At 41.9% G+C, this 27,185-nt stretch overlaps 1 protein-coding gene across 1 annotated transcript; it reads right to left on the reverse strand.

Moving 5' to 3' along the window:
• Positions 1-1,242: 1,242 nt before the first annotated feature.
• LOC121482638 (NF-kappa-B-activating protein-like) lies at positions 1,243-25,640 on the reverse strand. The gene is made up of 5 exons (XM_041740476.1): positions 25,578-25,640; positions 24,382-24,803; positions 9,250-9,320; positions 8,710-8,843; positions 1,243-1,303 (listed from the first exon to the last, which is right to left on the reverse strand). Exons 1-5 carry the CDS (start codon positions 25,638-25,640, stop codon positions 1,289-1,291), a joined length of 705 nt encoding a protein of 234 aa, XP_041596410.1. The 3' UTR covers positions 1,243-1,288.
• Between the last annotated feature and the right edge of the window lie 1,545 nt (positions 25,641-27,185).

Below are 27,185 nucleotides of genomic sequence, written 5' to 3' on the forward strand. Positions count from 1 at the left end.
AGGAGGCACAGAGAAACCCCTCTCAAAAATCAATAAAAATAGGTCAACACCACAACATATATTAGTGAAGCTTGCAAATTTCAGAGATAAAAGAGAAAATCCTGAATGCAGCTCAGGACAAGAGGTCCTTAACGTACAAGGATACAAACATTAGACTGGCAGCAGACCTGTCCACAGAGACCTGGCAAGCCAGAAAGAACTGGCATGATATATTCAGTGTGCTAAATGGGAAAAATATGCAGCCAAGAATTTTTTATCCAGCAAGGCTCTCATTAAGAATAGAAGGAACAGACAATTTACAGAAACAGTGACTTTACAGGTAATACAATGGCACTAAATTCATATCTTTCAACAATTACTCTGAATGTAAATGGGCTAAATGCTCTAATCAAGAGACATAGGGTATCAGATTAGATTAAAACAAACAAAATCTAGGGGTACCTGGGTGGCTCAGTCGGTTAAGCAGCTGCCTTTGGCTCAGGTCAGGATCTCTGGGTCCTGGGATCAAGCCCCACATAGGGCTCCACACTCAACAGTGAGTCTGCTTCTCCTTCTTCCTCTGTTGTTCCCCCTGCTTGTGCTCTCTCTCTCTCTCTGCAAATAAATATTTTTAAAAACCAAGATTCAAAAAAAAATAAAAATAAAAAAAATAAAAACCAAGATTCATCACAATATGCAGTCTACAAAAGACTCATTTTAGATGTAAAGATACCTCTAGATTGAAAGTGAGGAGGTGGAGAACCATTAATCATGCTAAAGGACATCAAAAGAAAGCTGAAATAGCCATCCTTATTATCAGACAAACTAGATTTTAAACCAAAGACTGGAATAAGAGATAAAGAGGGACACTATATCATAATAAAAGAGTATCGAACAAGAAGATTTAACAATTGTAAATATTTATGCCCCTGATTTGGGAGCAGCCAAATATATAAACCAATTAACAACAAAATTAAAGGAACATTGATAATAATACAATAATAGTAGGGGATTTTGACACCCCAGTCACAGCAATGGACAGATCATCTAAGCAGAAGATCAACAAGGAAACAAGGGCTTTGAATGACACACTGCACCAGGTGGCCTTCATGGATTTTTTTAAAAGATTTTTTTATTTATTCATTCATGAAAGACACACAGAGAGAGGCAGAGACATAGGCAGAGGGAGAAGCAGGCCCCATGCAGGAAGCCTGATGTGGAACTTGATCCCGGCACTCCGGGATCATGCTCCGAGCCAAAGGCAGACGCTCAACTGCTGAGCCATGCAGGCGTCCCCTTCACAGATTTTTCAGAGCATTTCATCCTAAAGCAACAGAATGCACACAGATCATTCTCCAGAATAAATCACATACTGGGTCACAAATCAGACTGGGTCACAAAAAAGACTGAGATTATACCATGCATATTTTCTGACCACGATACTTTAAAACTTGAGCTCAATCACAAGAGAAAATTTGGAAGGAACATAAATAAATGCAGATTAAAGAGCATCCTACTTAAGAATGAATGGGTCAACCAGGGAATTAAAGAAAATTTTTAAAAATACATGAAACAAATGAAAACAAAAACATGACAGTTCAGGGCAGCCCCGGTGGACCAGCAATTTAGCGCTGCCTTCGGCCCAGGGCATGATCCTGGAGACCCGGGATCGAGTCCCACATCAGGCTCTCTGCCTGGAGCCTGCTTCTCCCTCTGCCTGTGTCTGTATCTCTCTCTCTCTCTCTCTCATGAATAAATAAATAAATAAATCTTTAAAAAAAAAAAAAAACACGCGACAGTTCAGAACCTTTGGGATACAGCAAAGGCAGACCTAAGAGCAATATAAGCCTTTCTCAAGAAAGAAGAAAGTCTCAAACACACAAACTACACAAACTAATCTTACACCTAAAGGAGCTGGAGAAAGAACAGCAAATGAGGCCTAAATCCAGCAGGAGAAGCGAAATAATAAAGATTAGAGCAGAAATCAATGATATAGAAAAAAAAAAAAAGAACAGATCAATGAAACTAAAAGCTGGTTCTTTGAAAGAATAAGATTGATAAACCCCTAGCCAGACTAATCAAAAAGAGAAAGGACCCAAATAAATAAAATCATGAATGGAAGAGGAGAGATAATAACAAACACCTAAGAAATACAAATATAGGGCAATATTAAGAGCAATTATATGCTAACAAACTAGGCAATCTGGAAGAAATGGATGCATTCCTAGAAACTTATGCACTACCAAAACTAAAACAGGAAGAAATAGAAAACCTAAACACACCCATAACCAACAAAGAAATTGAATCAGTAATCAAAAATCTCCCAACAGGGGCACCTGGGTGGCTCAGTGGCTGAGCGCCTGCCTTTGGCTCAGGTCATGATCCTGGGGTCTTGGGATCGAGTCCTGCATCAGGCTCCCCGCAGGAAGTCTGCTTCTCCCTCTGCCTGTCTCTGCCTCTTTCTCTGTATCTCTCATGAATGAATGAATGAATGAATGAATGAATGAATAAATAAATAAATAAATAAAATTTTGAAAAAAAAATCTCCCAACAAACAATAGTCCAGGGCCAGATGGACTCCCAGTGGAATTCTACCAAACATTTAAAGATGAATTAATGCCTACTCTTCTGAAGCTGTTTCAAAAATAGAAATGGGGGACGCCTGGGTGGTTCAGTGGTTGAGCATCTGCCTTTGGCTCAGGGCGTGGTCCGGGGTCCTGAGATTGAGTCCTGCATCAGGCTCCCTGTGGGAAGCCTGCTTCTCCCTCTGCCTGTGTGTCTGTCTCTGTCTCTCTCTGTGCCACTCATGAATAAATAAATAAAATCTTTAAAAAAACAGAAATGGAAGGAAAACTTTCAAACTCATTCTATAAGGCCAGCATTACCTTGATCCCAAGACCAAAGACTCCACTAAAAAGAATTATAGACCAATATCCCTGATGAACATGGATGCCAAAATTCTCACCAAGTTACTAGCCAATAGGATCCAACAGTATATGAAAAGGATTATTCACCATGACCAAGTGGGATTTATGCCTAGGCTACAAGACTGGTTCAACATCTACAAATTAATCAACATGATGCACTACATTAATTAAAGAAAGGACAAGAACCATATGATCCTCTCAATAGAAGCAGAAAAAGCATTTGACAAAATACAGCATCCTTTTTTTAAAAAGATTTTTTTAATTTATTTATTCATGAGAGACAGAGAGAGAGAGAAGCAGAGACACAGGCAGAGGGAGAAGCATGATCCCTGCAAGGAGCCTGATGTGGGACTTCATCCCGGATCCTGGGATCACGCCCTGAACTGAAGGCAGACGCTCAACCACTGAGCCACCCAGATATCCCAACAGCATCCTTTCCTAATAAAAACTCTCTGCAGTATAGGGATAGAGGGAGCATATCTCAATATCATAAAAGCCATATATGAAGAACCCATAGTGAATATCATCCTAAATGGAGGAAAACTGAGAGCTTTTTCCCTAAGGTCAGAACATGGCAGGGATGTCCACTCTCGTCACTGCTGTTCAACATAGTACTGAAGTCCTAGCCTCAGCCATCAGACCAAAAAAAGAAATAAAAGGCATTTAAATTGGCAAAGAAGTTAAACTTTCACTCTTCACAGATGACATGATGGGTCATGTAGAAAACCCAAAAGAGGAAGGGTGCCTGGGTGGCTCAGTCAGTTAAGAGTTTGCCTTCCACTTAGGTCATGATCCCAGGGTCCCGGGACAGAGCCCCACATCGGGCTCCCTGCTTAGTGGAGAGCCTGCTTCTCCCTCTCCCTCTGTTGCTCCCCCTGCTTGTGCATGCTCTATCAAATAAATAAATAAAAATCTTTAAAAAAAACCCAAAATATTCCACCCCAAAATTGTTAGAACTGATACATGAATTCAGCAAAGTCACAGGATATAAAATCAATGTACAGAACTCTGTTGCATTTCTATACACTAATAATGAAGCAGCACAAAGAGAAATCAAGGAATTGATGGCATTTACAATTGCATCAAAAACCATAAGATACCTAGGAATAAACCTAACCAAAGTAGTAAAGGATCTGTACTCTGAAAACTATAGAACACTTATGAAAGAAATTGATAAAGACACAAAGATATAGAAAAACATTCTATGCTTATGGATTGGAAAAACAATTATTGGGGTGCCCGGATGGCTCAGTGGTTGAGTGTCAGCCTTTGGCTCAGGTCCTGATCCTGAGCCAAAGGATCAATGCTACCCAAAACAATCTACACATTCAATGCAATCCCTATCAAAATACCATCAGCATTTTTCAGAGCTGGAACAAACAATCCTTAAATTTATATGGACCAGAAACGAACCCTGAAAAACCAAAGGAATGTTGAAAAAGAAAAACAAAGCTGGAAGCATCAGAATTACAGACTTCAAACTGTACTACGAAGCTGTGATCATCAAGACAGTGTGGTACTGGCACAAAACAGACACACAGATCAATGGAACAGAACAACAATCCCAGAAATGGACCCTCAACTTGATGGTCAAATCGTCTTCGACAAAGCAGGAAAGACTATCCACTGGAAAAAGGACAGTCTCTTCAACAAATGGTGCTGGGAAAATTGGACAGCCATGTGCAAAGAATGAAACTGGACCATTCTCTTATACCACACACAAAAATAAACTCAAAATGGATGAAAGACTTAAATGTGAGACAGGAATCCATCAAAATCCGAGAAAAGAACACAGGCAGCAACCTCTGTGACCTCAGCTGCAGCAACTTCTTGCTAGATACATCTCCAGTGGCAAGGGAAACAAAAGCAAAAGTGAACTACTGGGACTTCATGAAGATAAAAAGATTCTGCACAGCAAAGGAAACTGTCAACAAAACTAAAAGGGAACCTACAGAATGGGAGAAGATATCTGCAAATGTCTTATCAGATAAAGAACTATAGGGCAGCCCCGGTGGCTCAGCGGTTTAGCGCCACCTTCAGCCCAGGGCCTGATCCTGGAGTCCCGGGATCAAGTCCCACAGCAGGCTTCCTGCATGGAGCCTGCTTCTCCCTCTGCCTGTGTCTCTGCCCCCCTCTCTCTCTGTATGTCTCATGAATAAATAAATAATCTTTAAAAAAAGATAAAGAACTATAATCTTTATATTCTATAAAGAAATTATCAAACTCATCATCCAAAAAACAACAAATTCAGTCAAGAAGTGGGCAGAAGACATGAACATTTCTCCAAGACATACAAATGGCCAACAGACATATAAAAAATGCTCAACATCACTGGGCATCAGGAAAATACTAATCAAAACCACAATGAGATAACATCTCACACTGGTTAGAATGGCTAAAATTAACAACTCAGGAAATAACAGTTGTTGGTTAGGATGCAGAGAAAGGGGAACCCTCATACACTGTTGGTGGGAATGCAAACTGGTGCAGCCACTATGAAAAACAGTATGGAGGTTCCTCAGAAAGTTAAAAATAGAACTACTCTACGACCCAGCAATTATATTTACTAGGTATTTATCCAAAGGACACAAATATAGTGATTTGAAGGGGCACCTACATCCCAATGTTTATAGCAGCAGTGTCCACAATAGCCACAATAGCCCAGATATCCATTCATCTGTCAATGGACATCTGGGCTATTATATATGTATACACACACACACACACACACACACACACACACACACACGGAGGAATATTATGCAGCCATCATGAAGAATGAAATCTTGAAGTGCCTTGGTGGCTCAGTCAGTTAAGTAGCTGCCTTCCACTTGGGTCATGATCCTAGAGTCCTGGGATTGAGCCCTGCATGGGGCTCCATGCTCAGCAGAGTCTGCTTCTCCCTCTGTCCCCTTTCCTGCCTCCCTGCCCACCCCCACACCCTGCTCATGTTCTCTTTCTCTCCCCTGCCCTCAAACAAAATCTTAAAAAAAAAAAAGAAGAATGATACCTTGCCATTTGCAATGACAAGGATGGAACTAGAGGGTATTATGTTAAGCGAAATAAGTCAACCAGAGAAAGACAAATACTATATGATTTCACCCATATGTGGAATTTAAGAAACAAAACAGATGAACATAGATGGGCAGGAAAAATAAAATAAGATGCGAACAGAAAGGGAGACAAACCATAAGAGACTCTTAACTAAAACAAAAAGAAGACTAGGAGGGCCAAGTGTTGGAGACATCAGAAAGTTTTTTTTTTTTAGTGTTTTGTTTTAAAGATTTTATTTATTTATTCATGAGAGACACAGAGAGAGAGGTAGAAACATAGGCAGAGGGAGAAGCAGGCTCCCTGTGAGGAGCCCAATGCAGGACTTGATCTGGGAACCCTGATCATACCCTGAGCTGAAGGCAGATGCTCAACCACTGAGCCACCCAGGCGTCCCCATCAGAAAGTTTTAATTCTCAAAAATATGTCCCCTGTTGCCAAGGGTCATGTTGCCATCATAATCTTAGATGGACCCTATAATGCCATTTTTGTTCTGGAGCCCAAATGGAGATGGATATTCTGGTGACCCTGGGGCCCAGAACACCCAGGGCTAATCTACTGGGTGAGATAATGGTACTGTGGTTAAGTAGGAAAATGTCTTCTTTTAAATAAAAGAGCTGCAAACAGAGATATTTAGCATCAAAGTATGATACTTGTAATCTACCTTGGATACCTCAGCAAAAATCCCTTATTTGGTGGTGTCTGGGTGGCTCAATTGGTAAAGCATCTGCCTTCAGCTCAGGTCATGATCCTGGGATTCGGGATCAAGCCCCACATCAGGCTCCCTGCTCAGAAGGGGAGTCTGCTTCTCTCTCTCCTTCTGCCCCTGCTCGTATGCGTGCTCTCTCTCTTGCTCATTCAAATAAATAAATAAAATATTTGAAAAAGGAAAAAGAAGAAAAAATCCCATATCTGAAAAAACAATGTCAAAATGCTAACAAACGGGATGCCTGGGTAGCTCAGCAGTTGAGCATCTGCCTTCAGCTCAGGGTGTGATCCCACAGTCCTGGGATTGAGTCCCATATCAGACTCCCTGCAGGGAGCCTGCTTCTCCCTCTGCCTGTGTCTCTGCCTCTCTCTCTCTGTCTCTCATGAATAAATAAATAAAATCTTTTAAAAAATGCTAACAAATACTAAATCCTAGTGGTATTAATTATACTATTCCCTTTGCTTTCCTGAATATTTTCATGATGAAAAGGGGAAAAAAACCTATGTCTTTGGGGTGGGGGGCATGCTTTCCAAGAGCTCAGTCTAATGGAGGAGACAGACGTAATTAAAATCAGTTTTAATGGGGCAGCCAGGGTGGCTCAGCGGTTTAGCACCGCCTTTGGCCCAGGGCCTGATCCTGGAGACCTGGGATCGAGTCCCACGTTGGGCTCCCTGCGTGGAGCCTGCTTCTCCCTCTGCCTATGTATCTGCCTTTCTCTCTCTCTCTCTCTCTCTCTCTCTCTCTCTCTCTCTCTGTGTCTCTCATGAATGAATAAATGGGATCTTTAAAAAAATCAGTTTTATTACAAAGTACTGCATGACCATTGTTGAAGTGAGTTAAGCCAAGCCATATGCAGGGAGAGACTGGCACTGTACTCAGATGGACACTCTGTATCAGTGCCAGAAGCAAGAGAAAGAACATGAAATACTGAGGAGACAGAAGGTAGTCTCAGGTTACAGAGGATGCTGCAAGAGTGACAGGGCATGTGTGATTAGAGAAGGATCCATCGGGGTCTGAACTTTACCCTGAAAGCTACAGAGTACTGAAGGATTTTAAGTAGGGGACAGACGTACTCACATTTGTGCTTTAAGAAAGTTCACTCAGGGGCGCCTGGGCAGTTCAGTTGGTTAACTATCTGACTCTGTTTCAGCTCAGGTCATGATCTAATGGGTTGTGGGATCAAGCCCTGTGTGTAGGCTCCATGCTCAGTGAGGAGTTTGCTTGAGATTCTCTCCCTCTGCCTCACCCTCCCCATTTGCACACATGTGCACTTTTTTTTACATGTGCACTTTCTCTCTCTAAAATAAATAAATAAATAAATAAATAAATAAATAAATAAATAAATAAATCTTTTTTTTTTTTTTTAAAGTTCATTCTTCCAACAGTGAGAGAGAAAAGGAGCAACAGGAGCCAGGAAACCCAGGTGACATCAGAGGAAAAGACACCTTTACGTAATGTGTCCCCAGAGGCGGTACCCTCTATCAATCACTAGCCAGAAGGCACAAAAAGGTGACTTTCTGTGAGGCACCACCCCACAAGGAGTGTCTTCCATAAATCACCTGCCAGCCTGAGGGGGTCCTTTGTGGTGTGCCTTTTTGAAAATGGCCCAGAGGTGCCCAATGAGTGTGAGAATGACACAAGAGAGCTGCTCCATGGGCTGATGGAGCCCTGTATGGCTTGCTTTGCTGCCACATAGTCTCACAGCCCAAATCTGCCTTGGTTTGCTGCCACATGCCTTACACAGCCAGACACAACCCATGTGGAGTCACATTGCTTAGGGGTGAATCTCAGCTGTGTGAGCCTGAGTGCGGTACTTGCAACCTGCTGTGCCCCATTTCCCCAACTCTGAGATGTGTTCTGCAGTTACTATGTGGAATAAACAGCACTAATGGACACCAAGCACTTAGGGTGCCAGGCATAAAGTCAGTGAGTGCTCAACAATTCTCGGCTACTGTTTTTGTGTTTAACCTTCCTCTGAAATAAGTTTTACCAAGCAAAATGAGTTTGGAAGCCAGGCTTGCAAAGTGATGCTGGCCTTCTTACCCCTGGAGTCTGTGTCAAGTCAGAGTCACTGTCGCTGTCATTGGAATACTTCTTGTGTTTTCTTCTAGAGGATTTTTTCTTTCTCCTTTTCTTGGACTTTTCTTTCGAATGACCAGACTTCTTCTTCTTTTCTTCTACACAAGGTACAAATATAAAATTAACTTCTAAGCAAGTATTACAATGATCAGTTTTATTGTATTTGAAATACTGGAAAAGAACAAGTGACAGGCAACCTGAGTAAAAGTAAAGTGTATTGTTCAACTATGTATAAACATTTTTTTTCAACTTCTCAATAAAGAAGCTCTGTAGTATTTTAAAAAATACCTTCTGTGCAGCCCAGGTGGCTCAGTGGTTTAGTGTGGCCTTCAGCCCAGGGCCCGATCCTGGAGACCTGGGATCAAGTCCTGTATCAGGCTCCCTGCATGGAGCCTGCTTCTCCCTCTGCCTGTGTCTCTGCCTCCCCCCGCCCCCTTCTCTCTCATGGATTAATAAAACCTTTAAAATAAATAAAAAATAAAGATAAAAAAAAATAAAAAATACCTTCTGAAGTAGAAGCTGAAGTGCTGCTTTTCTTTGGCTCATCATATTCTCCTGGTGTGTGCTCATCAATGCTGAATTTAAAGAAGATAGTTGTAAGAATCAGAAAAGTGATAAAATGTGAACCATGGAGTATAAAAATATGGAATAAAAATATTTCAGTAATGATATCGATTGTCCAAGGACCATTAAAAGCTAATACTGGAATAACTTTATTCGAGGGTCTATCACCTTCATTATAATGTAATAATCACTTATGTTTGCATAAAGCTTTAGAGTTTACAAAGTCCTATTCAAACTAAAATCAACATGTATTTTTTTAAAGATTTATTTTTTTATTATTTGAGAGAGAATCGGGGGGCAAAGGCAGAGGGAAAGGGAGAGAGAGAATTCCAAGCAAACTTCCCACTTAATGCAGAGCCCAATGCAGGGCTTGATCCCACAACCCCCAGATCATGACTTGAGCTAAAACCAAGAGTTGGACACATAACCATCTGGGCCACCCAGGTGCTCTGTATTTTCAATGCTTCCTACAAGATACTCACTTCAGACCTAACAGCATGCACACTGAAAGTGAAGGGATACAAAAACCTTTATCGTGGAAATACAAGTGGAAAGAAAGCTGGGGTAACAATACTTATATCAGACAAAACAGACTTTATTTAAAAATTTTTTTTTAATTCTTAGTAATCTATATGCCCAACATGGGGCTTGAACTCATCACTCTGAGATCAAGAGTTGCACACCCTACTGATCGAGCCAGCCACGGGCCCCAGACAAAATAGACTTTAAAACAACTAGGAGTGCCTGGGTGGCTCAGTCAGTTGAGCGTCTGCCTTCAGCTCAGGTCATGATCCTGGAATCCTGGAATCCAGCCCCGGGCCAGGCTCCCTGCTATGCGAGGAGTCTGCTTCTCCCTCTCCCTCTGCCCCACCCCACTTGTGTTTACTCTCTCTCTCAAATAAATAAATAAAATCTTTTAAAAAACAACAACAGGGGTGCCTGGCTGGCTCAGTTGGTAAGGTGTGTGACTCTTGATCTTGGGGCTATGAGTTTGAGCCCCACTTTGAGCATACAGATTACTTAAAAAAAAGACAAGACACAATGAAGGATACTACATAATGATAAAGGTAATAATCCAATAAGAGGATATAAAACTGTAAATATTTATGCACTCAACACGGAAGCACCGAATACTAAATACTATGCTATCTAAAGCAACTATTAACAGACATAAGGGAAAAAACTGACAGTAATACAGTAATAGTAGGGGACTTTAACACCTTACTTACATCAATGGCTAGATAATCCAGACATAAAATCAACAAGGAAACAGTGGCTTAGAAGGACAGATGGACCAGTGGACCCAACAGATAAATTCAGAACATTCTATGCAAAAACAGTAAAATATATATTCTTTTTAAGTGCACACAGAATGTTCTCCAGAATAGATCACGTTAGGCCACAACACAAGTCTCAATAAATTCAAAAAGACTGAAATCATATCATGCACCTTTTCTAACCACAACAGTATAAAACTAAAAATCAATCAAGAAAAATCTGGGAAGAACACAAATACAATGGAGGCTAACTAATATGCTACTAAACAATGAGTGAGTCAACCAAGAAATCAGAGGAAATAAAAAAATACATGGACACAAATGAAAAATGAAAACACAATGGTCCAAAATCTTAGGATGCAGCAAAGGCTGTTCTAAGACGGGAAATTATTATAGCAATACAGGCCTACCTCAAGAAGTAATGAAAAATCTCAAAAAACCACCTAACCATACACCTAAAGGACTTGGGGGAAAAAAAACAACAAATGAAGCCTAAAGCCAGCAGAAGGAAGGAAATAATAAAGATTAGAGCAGAAATAAATGATACAGAAACTTAAAAAACCCAAAAGAACAGATCAATGAAACCAGAAGCTGGTTCTTGGAAAAGTCAACAAAATTGATAAACCTTTAGCCAGGTTCATGAAAAAAAAAAAAAAGGGAGAGAGGGAGAGAGGGGGAGGGAGGAAGAGAGGGAAAGAGAGAGGGAGAGAGAGAAGACTCAAAATTAGAAATGAAGGGGAACAAAAAGAAATGAAGGAGGAGAAATAACAACCAGTATCACAGAAATACAGAGGATTGTAGAATATTATGAAAAACTATATGCTAACAAGTTGGACAACCTAGAGAAATGGATAAATTCCTAGAAATACATGACTTTCCAAAACAAATCAGGAATAGAAAATTTGAACTAGGGGATCCCTGGATGGCTCAGTGGTTTAGCACCTGCCTTCAGCCCAGGGTGTGATCCTAGAGTCCCGGGATCGAGTCCCACGTCGGGCTCCCTGCATGGAGCTTGCTTCTCCCTCTGCCTGTGTCTCTGCCTCTCTCACTGTGTGTGTCTCTCTCATGAAAAAATAAATAAAATCTTAAAAAATTTTTGAACTAGTATTGAAATTGAATCAGTAATCAAAAACTCCCAATAAACAAATGTCCAGAACCAGATGACTTCAGAGGTGAATTCTACCAAACATTTAAAGAATTAATTCCTTTTTTTTAATAAATTAATTTTTATTGGTGTTCAATTTACCAACATACAGAATAACACCCAGTGCTCATCCCGTCAAGTGTCCCCCTCAGTGCCCGTCACCCATTCACCCCCACCCCCTGCCCTAAAGAATTAATTCCAAAAAACAGAAAGGAAAGCTTCCAAATTCATTTATGAGGCCAGTATTACCCTGATACTAAAATCAGATAAAGATACTACAAAAAAGAGAACTATATTCTAATATTTTTTATGAAATATGCAAAAATCCTCAACAAAACATTAGCAAACTGAATTCAACAATACATTAAAAAAGTCATTTACCAGGGCACCCAAGTAGCTAAGTCAGTTAAATATCCTACTCCTGATTTCAGCTTAGGTCACGATCTCGGGGTTGTTGGAGGAGTCTCACGTCCGGCTCTGTGCTCAGTGCGGAGTATGCTTGAGAGATTCTCTCTCTCTCTCCCCCTGTCCCTCTCTCCCTCCTCTGTGCACACTGTCTCTCTCTCTCTCTCTCTCCCTAAAATAAATAAATAAAAATTTTTTTAAAGTCATTTACCACGATTGAATGGGATTTATTTCAGGGATGCAAAGGTGGTTCCAAATTTGCAAATCAGAGGTGCCTGGGTGGCTCAGTTGGTTAAGCATGTGACTCTTGATTTCAGCATAGGTCATGATCTCAGGGTCCAGGGATCAAGCCCCAAGTCCAGCTCCCTGCTTAGTGGGGAATCTGCTTGTCTCCCTCTTCCTCTGCCCCTCCCTCTGCTCATGCACTCTCTCTCTAAAATAAATAAATCTTTTAAAAAATTTGCAAACCAATGGGATGCATCACATTAACGAGAGAGGAATAAAACCATATGATCATTTTGAGAGATGGAGAGAGAAAGCACTGGACAAAGTACACCACCCATTCATGATAAAAAAAAAACCCTCAACTTGGGGTACCTGAGTGGTTTAGTAGTTTGGGTGCCTGCCTTTGGCTCAGGTCATGGTCCCAGGGTCTGGGATCAAGCCCCATATCCGGTTCTCTACTGGGTGGAGAGCCTGCTTCTCCTTCTCCCTCTGCCTGCTGTTCTTCCTGCTTGTGCTCTGTCAAATAAATAAATAAATAAGATCTTTAAAAAATTTTTTAAATAAAAAAATGGGCACCTGGGTAGCTTAGCAGTTGAGCATCTCCCTTTGGCCCAGGTCATGATCCCAGGGTCCTGGGATTAAGTCCCACATCAGGCTCCCTGGAGGGAGCCTACTTCTCCCTCTGCCTAGGTCTCTGCCTCTCTCTCTGTGTCTTCTATGAATAAATAAAATCTTTTTTAAAAATTAATTAAAAAATTAAAACCCCCAATAAAGTAGGTTTTCAGGGAACATACCTCAACATAATAAAGGCCGTATGTGGAAAAACCCACAGCTAGGGGTGCCTGGGTGGCTCAATCAGTTGGATGTCTGCTTTTGGCTCAGGTCATGGTCCTGGGGTCCTGGAATCAAGTCCCATGTCATGCTTCCTGCTAATGGGGAGTCTGCTTTTCCCTCTGCCCCTCCCTCCCGCTAGTGCTCTCTCACTCTCTCCAAAAAGAAAATCTTAAAAAAAAAACAAAAAACCCACAGCTAACGTCATCCTCAATAGGGAAAAACAGAGAACTTCCTCTAAGATCAAGAATGAGACAAAGATGTCCACTCTCACCACTTTTATTCAACATAGTACTGGAAGTCCTAGTGACAGCAATCAGACAACAAAAAAATAAAAGGTATCCAGATTGGAAGGAAGTGGGCAGCCCGGGTGGCTCAGCGGTTTGGCGCTGCCTTCAGCCCAGGGCGTGATCCTGGAGACCTGGGATCAAGTCCTGCGTCGGGCTCCCTGCATGGGGCCTGCTTCTTCCTCTGCCTGTGTCTCTGCCTCTCTCTCTCTCTCTCTCTCTCTCTCTCTCTCTCTCTCTTTCTTATGAATAAATAAATAAAATCTTTACAAAAAAAAACAAAACAAATTGGTAAGGAAGAAGTAAAACTTGCACTATTTGCAGATGACACGATACTATATAAAGAACACCTTAAAGACTCCAACCCAAAACGGCTAAAACTGATAAATGAATTCATTAAGGTCACAGGATATAAAATCAATATACAGGAATCCATTGCATTTCTATACAGTAATAATGAAGTAGCAGAGAGAAATGAAGAATATAATCCCACTTACAATTGCGCTAAAAATAATATAAAATACCTAGGAATAAACTTAACCAAGGAGGTGAAAGACCTGTACTCTGAAAATTATAAAATTTTGAGAAGAAATTGAATATGACACTAACAAATGAAAAGATAGTTCATACTCATGGATTGGAAGAACAAATATTCACAAATATGCACAAAAAATGTACATACTATTAAAATACCAATAGCATTTTTCACAGAACTAGAATAGATAATCCTAAAATTTGTAGGGAACCACAAAAAAACCCAAACAGCCAAAGCAATCTTGAAAAAGAACAAAGCTGGAGGTGTTACAATCCCAGATTTCAAGATACACTACAAAGCTATAGTAATCAAAACAGTATGGTACTGGCACAAAACCAGATGCATGGATCTACAGAACAGAATATAGAGCCCAGACATAAACCCACACTTTTTTTTTTTAACCCACACTTTTATGGTCAACTAATCTATGACAAAATAGGCAAGAATATACAATGGAGAAATGACAGTCTCTTCGACAAATGATCTTGGGGGACATCTAGGTAGCTCAGGGTGTGATCCCGGGGTCCTGGGATCGAGTCCTACATCGGGCTCTCTGCAGAGAGCCTGCTTCTCTCTCTGCCTAGGTCTCTGCCTCTCTCTCTGTGTCTCTCATAAATAAATAAAATAAAATCTTTAAAAAAAAATAATGGGCAGAGGATCTGAAGAGACATTTTTCCAAACAAGACATCCAGATGGCTAACAGACACATGAAAAAATGTCAACATCACTAATCATCAGGGAAGTGCAAATTAAAACCACAATGAGAGATCAATTTATACCTGTCAGATGGCTAGAATAAAAAACACAAGAAATAACTTTTGGTGAGGATGTGGAGAAAAAGGAACTATAATGCACTGTTGGTAGGAATATAAATTGAGGTACTCACTATGGAAAACAGTATGGAGGTTCACAAAAAATTAAAAATAGAGGGGTGACTGAGTGGCTCAGTCAGTTAAGCATCTGACTCTTGGTCTCAGCTCAGGTCTTGATATCAGGGTCGTGAGTTCAAGCCGTACATTGGGCTCCACTCTGGGCATGGAGTCTACTTAAAAAACAATTAAAAAATAGAATTACCATATGATCAAGTAATTCTACCATTTTTACTCAGAGAAAACAAAAACACTAACTTGAAAACATACATGCACCTCTATCTTTATTGCACCATTATTTCCAATAGTCAAGATATGGAAGCAACCCAGGTATCCACTGATAAGACAAATGGATAAAGATGTGATATATATATATATAATGGAATATTAGCCATAAAAGAGGATGAAATCTTGCCATTTGTAACATGGATAGACCCAGAAGGTATAATGCTAAGTGAAACTAAGTCAGAGAAAAACAGGGGCACCTGGGTGGCTCAGTGGTTGAGTCTGCCTTTGGCTCAGGTCATGGTCCTGGAGTCCTGGGATTGAGTCTTGCATTGGGCTCCCTGCTTCTCCCTCTGCCTGTGTGTCTGCCTCTCTCTGTATGTCTCTCATGAATAAATAAACAAAATCTTTAAAAAAAAAGTTAGGGAGATGCCTAACTTTGCTCAGTGGTTGAGCAACCGCCTTTCACTCAGGGAGTGATCCCAGGGTCCAGGATCGAGTCCCGCATTGGGCTCCTTGCAAGGAGCCTGCTTCTCCCTCTGCCTGTGTGTCTCTGCCTCTCTCTCTCTCTCTCTGTGACTCTCATGAATAAATAAATAAAATAAAAGTCAGAGAAAGGGATCCCTGGGTGGTGCAGCGGTTTAGCGCCTGCCTTTGGCCCAGGGCGTGATCCTGGAGACCCTGGACTGAATCCCATGTCGGGCTCCCGGTGCATGGAGCCTGCTTCTCCCTTTGCCTATGTCTCTGCCTCTCTCTCTCTGTGTGACTATCATAAATAAATAAAAATTTTTAAAAAGAAATTTTAAAAAAGTCAGAGAAAATCAAATACCATATGATTTCACTCATATGTGGAATTTAAGAAATTAAACAAAGTGAACAAAGAATAAAAGAGACAGACAAAAAAAACAGAGTCTTAAATACAGAGAACAGAAGCTCCTGACTGGCTCAGCATCAAATCTTAAGGAGCGCCTGGGTGGCTCAGTCAGTTGGACAGTCTTTGCCTTAGGTCATGATCTCAGGGTCCTGCTTCTCCCTCTTCTCCCCACTCATGCTCTCTATTGCTATCTCTGTCTCTTTCTCTCAAATAAATAAAATCTTTTAAAAAAAAGTTTTGCACAGAGAGCAGCCCTCTTGTCTGCCAATGGGGGAAATAGCCATGGTGCTCATCACAAGACAGAGCTTGTGAGCAAAAGCAAGCACAAACTAGCTCTCTATGTTGTACTGGGACACATAGGAGAGACACAATCATTTGGGAGGACATTTGATCATATCTATTGAAGTTTTAGGGTCACCTGGGTGGCTCAGCAGTTGAGCATTTGCCTTCAGTTCAGGGCATGATCGGGGCTCTGGAGATCAAGTCTGGCATCCGGCTCCCTGCAGGGAGCCTGCTTCTCCCTCTGCCTGTCTCTCTCTCTGTTTCTCATGAATAAACAGAATCTTAAAAAAAAACACAAAGTTTTACATATATATGCCCACTGACCAACTGTTCCTAATTTAGAAATTTGTCCTACCAACACACACCCATAGAAGAATGTTCCCTGTGTTTTATAGCTTTGGCTCCAGGCAAGGTATTTTGGCTTTCTCTGTCTCTCTCGCTCTCTCAAATAAATGAATAATATCTTTTAAAAAATAAATAAATAAAAATAAAATATTTAAAAAATACAGAGAACAAACTGGTAGTTGCCAGATGGAAGGTGGGTGGGGGAGCGGATGAAATAAAGGGGATTAAGAGTACACTACTGAGCTCAGCAATGAGTAAAATTGCTGAATCATCATACGGTACACCTGAAACTAATATAATACCATACGTTAATTATACTTGAATAAAAAAAATACATGGGAGGAATCTTGGATGCACATGGTAAGTAAAAGAAGCCGATCTGAAAAGGCTATGTACTATATGGTTCCAACCATATGGCATTCTATTAAAGGCAAAACTAAGAAAACAGTAAAAAGACCGGTGGTGGGCAGCCCAAGTGGCTCAGCAGTTTAGCGCCGCCTTCAGCCCAGGGCCTGATCCTGGAGACCTGGGATCGAGTCCCTCGTCGGGCTCCCTGCATGGAGCCTGCTTCTCCGTCTGCCTGTATCTCTGCCTCTCTCTCTCTCTCTATGTCTCTCATGAATAAATAAATAAAATCTAGGGGATCCCTGGGTGGCGCAGCGGTTTGGCGCCTGCCTTTGGCCCAGGGCGCGATCCTGGAGACCCGGGATCGAATCCCACATCAGGCTCCCGGTGCATGGAGCCTGCTTCTCCCTCTGCCTGTGTCTCTGCCCCTCTCTCTCTGTGTGTGTGTTGTCTCTCACGAATAAATAAATAAAATCTTTAAAAAATAAAATAAAATAAATAAAATCTTTAAGAAAAAAAATATCAGTGGTTGGAGGGGAGGGAGAGATAAATAGGCAGAGCAGAGGATTTTTTTAAGGCAGTGAAACTCTTGTGCATGATAGTATAATGGTGAGTATATGTCATTATACATCTGCTCCAAACCTACAGAATATACAATACCAAGAGTGAATCCTAATGTAAACTATGGACTTTGGATGATTATGATGTGTTGGTGTGGGTTCTAACAAAAGTACCACTCTGGTGAGGGATGTTGATAGCTAAGGAGGCTGTGATGGTGTTTAGGGAAGGGGGTAATGGGATTTCTCTGTATTTTGTGCTCAATTTTGCTGTAACCTAAGCTGCTCAAGAAAATAAAGTGATTTACTTTTTCTGAATGAAGCCACAGGGTAAATGTAGGAAACTATAAGGAAAGATGAAAAATTACTAGAGACAAGAAGGCTGAGGGAAGACTTCATGATTTTATTCTGAGTGTAAAAAGCACATAGGGCAGAGCAGCAACCATTCTGTCCCCAGAGAAAGAACCTAACACACTACAGGAAAAGATTTCATTCTATGGTAGAGAATTCTGAAAAGAGTATTAAAATTCTATAATTGTTAAAAAGGGAATTTCCATATCATATAATATTTTCCTTGGGGTATCTGGGTGGCTCAGTCAGTTAAGCATCTGCCTTTGGCTCAGGTCATGGTCCCAGGGTCCTGGGATAGAGACCTGCATTGGGCTCCTTGCTCAGTGGGAAGCCTCCAACTCCCGCTGCTTGTGTTCTGTCAAATAAATAAATGTTTTTTTTTTAAATTTCATAGAATCTTTTCCTCTGAGATCACATCTGTAACAATTTAAGTATTGCCTAGAATGTTATTTTTAGGGTTCCTTCCAATTCGAATTCTATTTCAGGTTCTTAAAAGCATTTCTTTTAAAAACAAGTTTTTTTGGCGGGAGGGCACCTGGGTGGCTCAGTGGTTGAGCATCTGCCTTTGGCTCCAGTTGTGATCCTGGGGTCCTGGGATGGAATCCTGCATTGGGCTCCCCACAGAAAGCCTGCTTCTCCCTCTGCCAGTGTCTCTGTCTTTCTGTGTCTCTCATAAATAAATACATTTTAAAAAAACAAGACTTTTGTTTGTTTTTAAATGATTTTATTTTTAAGTAAGCTCTATGCCCAACATGGGGCTCGAACTCACAATCCTGAGAACAAGTGTTGCATGCTCTACCAACTGAGCCAGCCAGGTGCCCCTTGAGAACAAATTTCTGAATGCTTTCTCACCCTGTCACAAATCACAAATTTTACCCATCAAAGCACATCGTCTCAACTCAACCTCAAGTAGACACAGAAATAGATGAGAGGTGGCATACCTGGTGAGCTCAGTTGGTTGAACATACAATCCTTGCTCTCAGGGTTGTGAGTTCAAGCACCATGTTAGGAACAAAGATCACAGTGGGGGGGGGGTAGAAATAAAGGAGAATAAAGAAAATGCTTATGAATAGCAGCAAAGAGGAAAGAAATAAGGAAAAAGAAGCCATCAGAGATTACTGACTTTAGGAAAATTAACTAAACCAAACCATACTGATAAATTCATTTAAAAAATCCCTTTGTTGGGACTCCTGGGTGGCTCAGTGGTTGGGCATCTGCCTTCGGCTTGGGTCGTGATCCTGGAGTCCCAGGATCGAGTCCCACATCAGGCTCCCTGCATGGAGCCTGCTTCTCCCTCTGCCTATGTCTCTGCCTCTCTCTCTCTCTGTCTCTCATGAATAAATAAAATCTTTAAAAATAAACAAAAATCCCTTTGTAATGCTAAAATCTGGCAAGCAATCTGCTGTTGGGTTAGCTAAGAAAATAAATTCAAAATAGTATAAATGTATCATTAACACTGAACCCTTCTATGAAGAAGAAATTAGCACCCCATGAATTATAATTTAAAGAGAACACTTAGGGGCAGCCCCGGTGGCTCAGCGGTTTAATGCCGCCTTCAGCCCAGGGCGTGATCCTGGAGACCCAGGATCGAGTTCCACGTCGGGCTCCCTGCATGGAGCCAGCTTCTCCCTCTGCCTGTGTCTCTGCCTCTCTCATGAATAAATAAATAAAATCTTAAAAAAAAAAGAGAGAGAACACTTAGCAGGGTGACTGGGTAGCTCAGTAGGTTAAGTGCCTTTGGCTCACATCATGATCCCAGGGTCCTGGGATCGAGTCCCACATTGGGCTCCTTATTCAGTGGGGAGCCTGCTTCGCCCTATCCCCCTGCCACTCCCCCTGCTTGTGCTCTCTAATAAATAAATTAAATCTTAAAAGAAAGAGTACACTTAGTATCCTAAAATCCACCAGCAACATGTTTGAATTCTTAGATATATACCATGTTTTTATTTTTTTAAACAATTTTTTTTGTTTTGTAAAGTAAAAGAATACCATAACAAAATATACTGGGTGGCTTGAACAACAGAAATTTATTTTCTCGCCATTCTGGAGGTTAGGAGACCAAGATCAAGGTACCATCAGGACTGATTTCTGGTAGGCCTCTCTTCCTCACCTGTAGACTGGTGACTTCTTCCTGTGTCCTTACATGGCCTTTCCTCTGTGTACACATGGGAAGGTGGTGGGGAGATATCTGGTATCACTTCCTGTTCTTTTTTTTTTTTAATTTTTTTTAAATTTATTTATGATAGTCACAGAGAGAGAGAGAGAGAGGCAGAGACACAGGCAGAGGGAGAAGCAGGCTCCACGCACCGGGAGCCTGATGTGGGATTCGATCCCGGGTCTCGAGGATCGCGCCCTGGGCCAAAGGCAGGCGCCAAACCACTGCGCCACCCAGGGATCCCCCTCACTTCCTGTTCTAAGGATACCAGTCCTACTGAATTCAGGCTCCAGCCTTATGACCTCATTTAACCTAAATTACTTCTCTAAAGGCTTTATTTTTTTAAGATTATTTATTTGAGAGAGAGAGAGAGAGAGAGAGCACGCATGAGCATGAATGGGGGGGGGGTGCAGAGGGAAAAGAAAACTCCCTACTGAGCAGGAACCTGGAAACAAGGCATGATCCCAGGACCCCAGGATCATAACCTGAACAGATGGCAGAAAGAAGCTTAAACCAAGACTAAAACAACCAGGTGCCCCTAAAGGCTATATTGCTAAATACAGTCACTTTGAAAATTAGGATTCAACATTTGAATGGGGGTGGGGTGACACACAATTCAGTCCATAACAAGGATTCTCTGTAGACAATATACATACTTCAGGAGCTCCTAAATCTTCAATCATCTCCCACTTTAATCTCCTAGAAGATACAGGCATCCAAATTATAACTCAGTGGCTAAATTGTGGGGTGTATGGGGTGTGTGTGTGTGTGTGCGCGCCTATTTATCTGGAGATAAATAGGTCCAATTCAATAGGTCCAGTTAAGTCCTATTTTCCTTTTACATTTTAAACTTTAAATTAATAAAAACTCAGCATAAATGTAAATTCAACACTTAAGATTGATGTTATAATGCAAATGGTACAGACTGCAGCCAGCCTGAGCAGCCATGCTAGAAATGCAGCCTGGGGAGGCTGTCAAGTGCATCTCTTCTGCCTCCTGCATGACATAGTTCCTGATTGCTCATTTGTCTTCTGTAATATGTGACACAATTTTACATTTGGAAACAAGTTTCATTTGTTTGTACATATTTATGAAAAGAGAAAGAAATCTATTTGAATCTGGTTAAAGCTTTGGTTTTCAGAAACCCGAGAATTAGTAAAGACAATTTTAAAAAATGAAATATTAGAAGTAGAGGACAGTACAGGGAGCTCTGAAAAGAAAAGTTCCAGGTCACAAAAGTTGTATTCATTGAGATTCAGAGTTTGTTCCCACTCTATGCTTCCCCTTTAGCTTCTTTTTGGAAAAGGAGTACACTGTTGCTCTTTGGAGGACACTAAAATAATTTTTAAAGTTCTTACTCTATTTGTCATTTTCTGTTTCAACTTTTGTTATGTGCAAACTGAAAAGAAAAAAATGGGCACAATTCTGCAAAATCTAGCTGCTTTTGTGTCTGTTTGGTTTTTCAAAAAAATCCTTACAAAATAAACATATTTGGGATGCCTGAGTGGCTCAGCAGTTGAGCGTCTGCCTTTCGTTCAGGGTGTGATCCTGGGATCCAGGATCAAATCCCACATGGGCTCCCTGCATGGAGCCTGCTTCTCCCTTTGCCTATGTCTCTTCCTCTCTTTCTGTGTCTCTCGTGAATAAATAAATAAATAAATAATCTTAAAAAAATAAACATATTTGGTTTCATTGTTTAAATAAATTGTTATCTATTCAGGGGGAAAGGTTATCAATCAGAACAATGCAGAGTTAGATTGAGAGGGTCTCCCACTTCAAGAAGCAATCTAAAAATAAACATACAAATAACAGTTCTTGGAAAATTTGAGGACTATAGGGACCAATGATGCTTGCCAGGCTGCAAAGGCACACAGGTCTTGTGGTGTAAGGCGTAAAATTAAGGCCTATTATTATGTACTGCCTTGACATCTGGGAGAACCAATGGCCTAACTGCAGATTCTTCTCCCCACTCTGCTCCTGTAGATAAGATTCCCTAGCCAAAAAAAAAAACCTCTTTATTATAAGGAATGGGCCCAGTTCCAGATTTTATCCCTGAGTAGTAGGTTTCTGTACTCTGCCAGCCTATGGATCTCATCTGTCCAGTGTCAGGTGTCCTGTGTTCAGCCTCCCCATTAACCCCAGGAGGGAAACCCCTCCCTCACCCACAAGGTAAACAGGACACCATTAAAATAGTCTCTACTGCTGCCTGGTTTCATCTGTACTAGTAAGATAAATTATTTATGTGCCACATGCACAAATGCAAGTCGTTCTTTCATCTTTTAGTTAGAATTCTAAAATAAGAAGCTGTTTGGTTTGATTGGCACAGACTGGGGACATCGTTCTGAAACATTTAACTCGGATGTAGGTCTTCAGTGAACAAACTCAGAACTGCTTTTACTCTTTCTGCTCCCAGGCATTAAACCCTAGTAGCTAACAGGAATGTATATTCTGTTCCAGGCACTAACTCATTACAACAACCCTAAAAATATCAGCACTATTTTTATTCCCTTTCTACAGGTGAATAAATGAAACTAGGGAGGTTAAATAACTTGCCCAATGCTCTTTGTTCAATTAACATTTGTTAGGTAGAACACAGGGTGCAGGATGGTGAGCCAAAGTTCACCAGACCACAAGAGAAACTAAAATAGAGCAGTTAATTACTCACAAGACCTGGAAGAAGTACAGGGAATGCCTCCAAAGGCCACACAAGGAGGTCAGGGCAGAGTACAGATAGAGGCTAAGGACCTGAGGCAAGTGCCTTTACTAGGGTCTCTGGACGTAGTGCTTTGGAGTTCCCAGATTAGGGCCAGATCCATCAATTTAAACCAAAAGAGTGGAGTTTTGGTAAGCTCCACAGGGATCTTATCTAAGGGACCTATAGAGCAAACAGGCACTGGGAGGCAGGGGAACAGTTGATCACAAGGGCTATTGGGGAAGTCATATCAGGAACTTAACATTTGCTTGTGATTCTGAGGGCTGCTATCTAGGGCATGTGCTTGCATGAGGCAGGGCTAGTGTAAGTTTAAGGTCCCTGCAGGCCACTTGGTGAAACCAAATGGATGCCCAGACAACAGTACCATGGAGTAGCTTTGCTAAACTCTTGACACTCAAGGCCACACAGGTAATAATTGGCAAAGCAGAGCTTCAAACTCCGGCAGTCCGAATCCAGAGACTCGCCTCCTCTCTATGCTTTATTACCTCCCACTGCTAGGAAGAAAAGGAATAATCAAGACATGGCCCAACTGTTGTAATTTCAACCTAACTCTCAATGCCTGTAATGATTTTTAAATTTCTAATTTTTTTAAACACATTCAAGGCCCTCAGTATGGGTTATCTGATGTTCAATAAACAGTAGACATAACACTCACACAGCAATAATTAAAACTATTTTCCTTCTCCTTCTTAAACTACCTTTCCACTCCAATACTCACTTTCATTAGAGGAAAACTGATCTCACCCTCCTCCTCCTTTCTTGGGTCAAGAGTGAGACCTCCCTTTTCTTTCTGAGTGAAAGAGAGAGAGAGAGAGAGAGAGAGAGGCAGAGACACAGGCAGAGGGAGAAGCAAGCTCCCTGCGGGGAGCCAGATGTGGGACTCCAATCCCGGAACTCTGGGATCACAGCCTGAGCCACCCAGGCGCCCAAGAGTGAGACCCCTTTTAACAAAACCTTTGTAGGTAGCCTCAAATCCAGTAGAGCACATCACTTTTTCTACATTCATCCAATCACCTCTTGGAGAAAGGTTCTACTTTCTAATTTAAACCTGTTTCCAGGCGCCTGGCTGGCACAGTCGGTAGAGCGTGCAACTCTTGATCTTGGGGTTGTCAACTGGAGCCCCACACTGGGCACAGCGATCATCAAAAAAAAAAAAAAAAACCCAAAAACCAACAACTACAATCGTAACCTCGACCCTTCCAAATTCCCTACATATTTCCACTTACATATCCTGTTATCTCAGGATCCAACACGCAATGGATGCGCTAGACGCTGTGAATTCTGTAATGAATAAAATCCTCCTTTCCACGAACTCAGTCCAGCGGAGAATAAAAACATGCTCATGAATGGCAACTTAACGCGAATATAAATGCTTTACATAAATTTGCGACCCTTGGCCATGTCCACTAGAGGATGGGAGGCGGCGGGAGACCAGGGCACTGGAGGCGCGCGCCCGAGGACAGAAGGGCGTTAAGGGAGCCAAGGGGCGAATATGCGGCCACCGCGAGCGGGCTGAAGAACAAGATGAAAACGGGCGCAAGGCAGGAAGAAGGGTTCAGAGAAGTGCGAACACTAAGCAGCGGGATGAAGGATGGAGGCGACTCTGAAGGCCGGCGGGCTCCTCAGGGCGCAGGTGCGTCCGTCTCACTCACCTCCCCTCTCTCCTCGTCCTGGAGGCCAGGCCCCGCCGTCGCGAACTCGCAGGCGCGCGCGGGCACCGCGGCCGGGGCCGAGGCGAGGGCGTGCCCCGCGGTGCGCAGGGCGGGCCCTGGAGAGCGAGGCCGCGGACGGATCGGCAGGACCGGTGTGGGGAGCCTGGAGCGAGGCCGCCCCACCGACGGCTCAGCTGCGCGGGGGACAGCAGCGGGCCCGCGGGGACTGGGCGGACCCGCTGCGCTCCGCGCTCTTCCGGAAAGAACTGCAACGCTTCCCCACCCCCGAACCCGAGGCCTCTGTCTCCGGACTGCAGACCGGGACAGGGGGGGCCATCGCTGCCGCAGAAGCAGGGAACACGCTCACGAGCCTGGGAAAATCTCAGTTGCCTTGGCTCCCAGAAGCCCGCTGCGCAACCTCCCTAAAGCTGAGAAAAACGTGGAAACCGTTCCGGGTACGTCGGCAAAATCCTTCCCCAGGGCTACGTGGCGTCCAGCCCATGTGAAAGGGGTGGCGTATCCGTGTAAATAAGCCGTCGCTGCCAGCGGCTCGGAGCGCTCATTCTTCCAGTTCCGTAGGGGGCTCGGCAGGTCTCATTTAGATTGGAAACCGTGTCTTTCTCAGCCTTACACTTGAAATAACCGCAAGGGACGGATGACGGACCACGGGATACATTTCACAGAATGGCCATATCAACAACACAGTCGATTCTGCTTGTGTTTCAGGTCCTTTCTGTGCTTGTGTGTATGTAGCATATTACATAATATTGGGCGCTTAGTGTGTCTCATGTGTATGCGTGTATATGTATGTTTGCATAATATATGCATAGATATGTGTGTACGTGTACATATATAATATATCAAAATGGCTCGAGTCGAGTTACATGTTTTTTTCTGAGCCTATCCTGAATTAAAAGAAAAGTCTAAATGGGAGACGGGAAGAAAAAAACCAAAGTATTCAAAGTATTTCTACGCAGCTGACAGTGTGTTTATTTTAGTGTTGTCATATTTAGCAAAAAAAAAAAAAAAATAGAGTAGACCCACCTACATTTGAATTTCAGATAAACAACGAGCAACATTTTAGTATAAGTATGTCCCATATGTATGACAATAATAATGCAGTATTAAATGACTTTTTGTTGTTGTTGTTGTTAAAGATGAGAAGGCCACTAATGTGCCTCCTCCAAGCTGTTCACTTGCTGTTTGAGAAGCAGGAGGCAGCCCCTGATATCTGGCAGGTAGCAGAGCACGCAGGCCATGTTCTTCTGTTGAACATAAACTCACACAACATTAACCTAAGACAAAGTCAGTAGGAGACTGATGAAGTGAGGCAAAACAAAACCAATTTATAATTTTGTCTAATCATAGCTTTTAAGACAGGTCACTGTGTCACTCAGAAAACACCAAAATGGGTGACTGCTATTTTATCAATTACAGCTTTATTCCCACTCTCCTCTGCCCTCCCTATAGATAAGATTTATTGAGATGCCCGATCATAAAATTGCTCCTGCTTTCTGACAGCATCTGATCTAGAGTGAACTCCCCTCTCCTTAGATCATTCCCTAAATAGCCCAAATACTACAATAGGTTCTTTTTAACATCCTTTTACTGAAACACCCCACAGTTCCCTATGGTATGCGTTCTCCCTCCCTGTAAAGAATAATAAACCCAATTGTGGGTGTATTCCTGGTGATCTTTGTTTGAAGGGCATTGGCATGTTCCATTGCCTAGAATGTTCTTGCCTAGATATTTGCATAGCTCTTTCCCTTAGTTTATTGTGTTCTTTGCTCATACATCATCTATTCAGAGAGGTCTTTCCCGACCACACTATTTACAATGGCACCCTCATCGTTCTCTGTTCCTTTACACTGTTTTTCTTCACAGCATTCATTACTATCTGATATTATACATTTAGATAACATATGCACATATGTTTATCATATGTCTCTCCCATTAAAATCTAAGTTTCATGAAGACTGGGACTTCATCTTTTTGACTGTATCCACACTGCCTACAATATTGCCAGGCACAGAGTAGGTATTAAATGATAGGTATTTAGTGAACATATGAACACATGGATTTTTATTGTGTCAGGATTTTTTTTAAGATTTAGGGTTTTTAAAAAGATTTTATTTATTTATTCATGAGAGACACACAGAGAGAGGCAGAGACATAGGCAGAGGGGGAAGCAGACTCCCTGCCGGGAGCCCAATGCAACACTCGATCCCAGGATCCCAAGACTATGACCTGAGCCAAACGCAGACACTCAACCATTGAGCCAGCCAGGTACCCCTGAATGTCATGTTAAAAAAATTTTATCATCATCAATTGAATATATATTAAGCACTCACAAGATTCTTGGCACTTTAACACAGAGGAGGACAGTTGCTGCCCTCAAGGAATTCATTGGTTCAAACAAGTCAAGCAAACACTGACAGTAGGGTTCTAAAACCTAACTGATTCTGGGCACCTGGATGACTCAGAGTCTGCCTTCGGAGTCCTGGGATGAAGTCCCACATGAGGCTGCCCCCAGGGGGCCTGCTCTTCCCTCTGCCTGTCTCTCTCATGAATAAATAAATAAAATCTTAAAAAAAAATAAAGCCTAAAAAATAAAAATAAATAAATTTTAAAAATAAATAAAGCCCTTTCAGGAAAAGAAAAAAGGCAAGGCAATTCTCTTGGTGACCCTGGTGCTGGCAATGCTGGCACAAAAGAAATGGTATTACATCTTCCAGTTTACTAAGAGGTAATCAACAAACCTTTGATATCAAGAATGCAGCTACTACCACTGTGATCCGTATTTC

Source organism: Vulpes lagopus, chromosome X (genome assembly GCF_018345385.1).
Source record: "Vulpes lagopus strain Blue_001 chromosome X, ASM1834538v1, whole genome shotgun sequence".
Taxonomy (NCBI): domain Eukaryota; kingdom Metazoa; phylum Chordata; class Mammalia; order Carnivora; family Canidae; genus Vulpes; species Vulpes lagopus.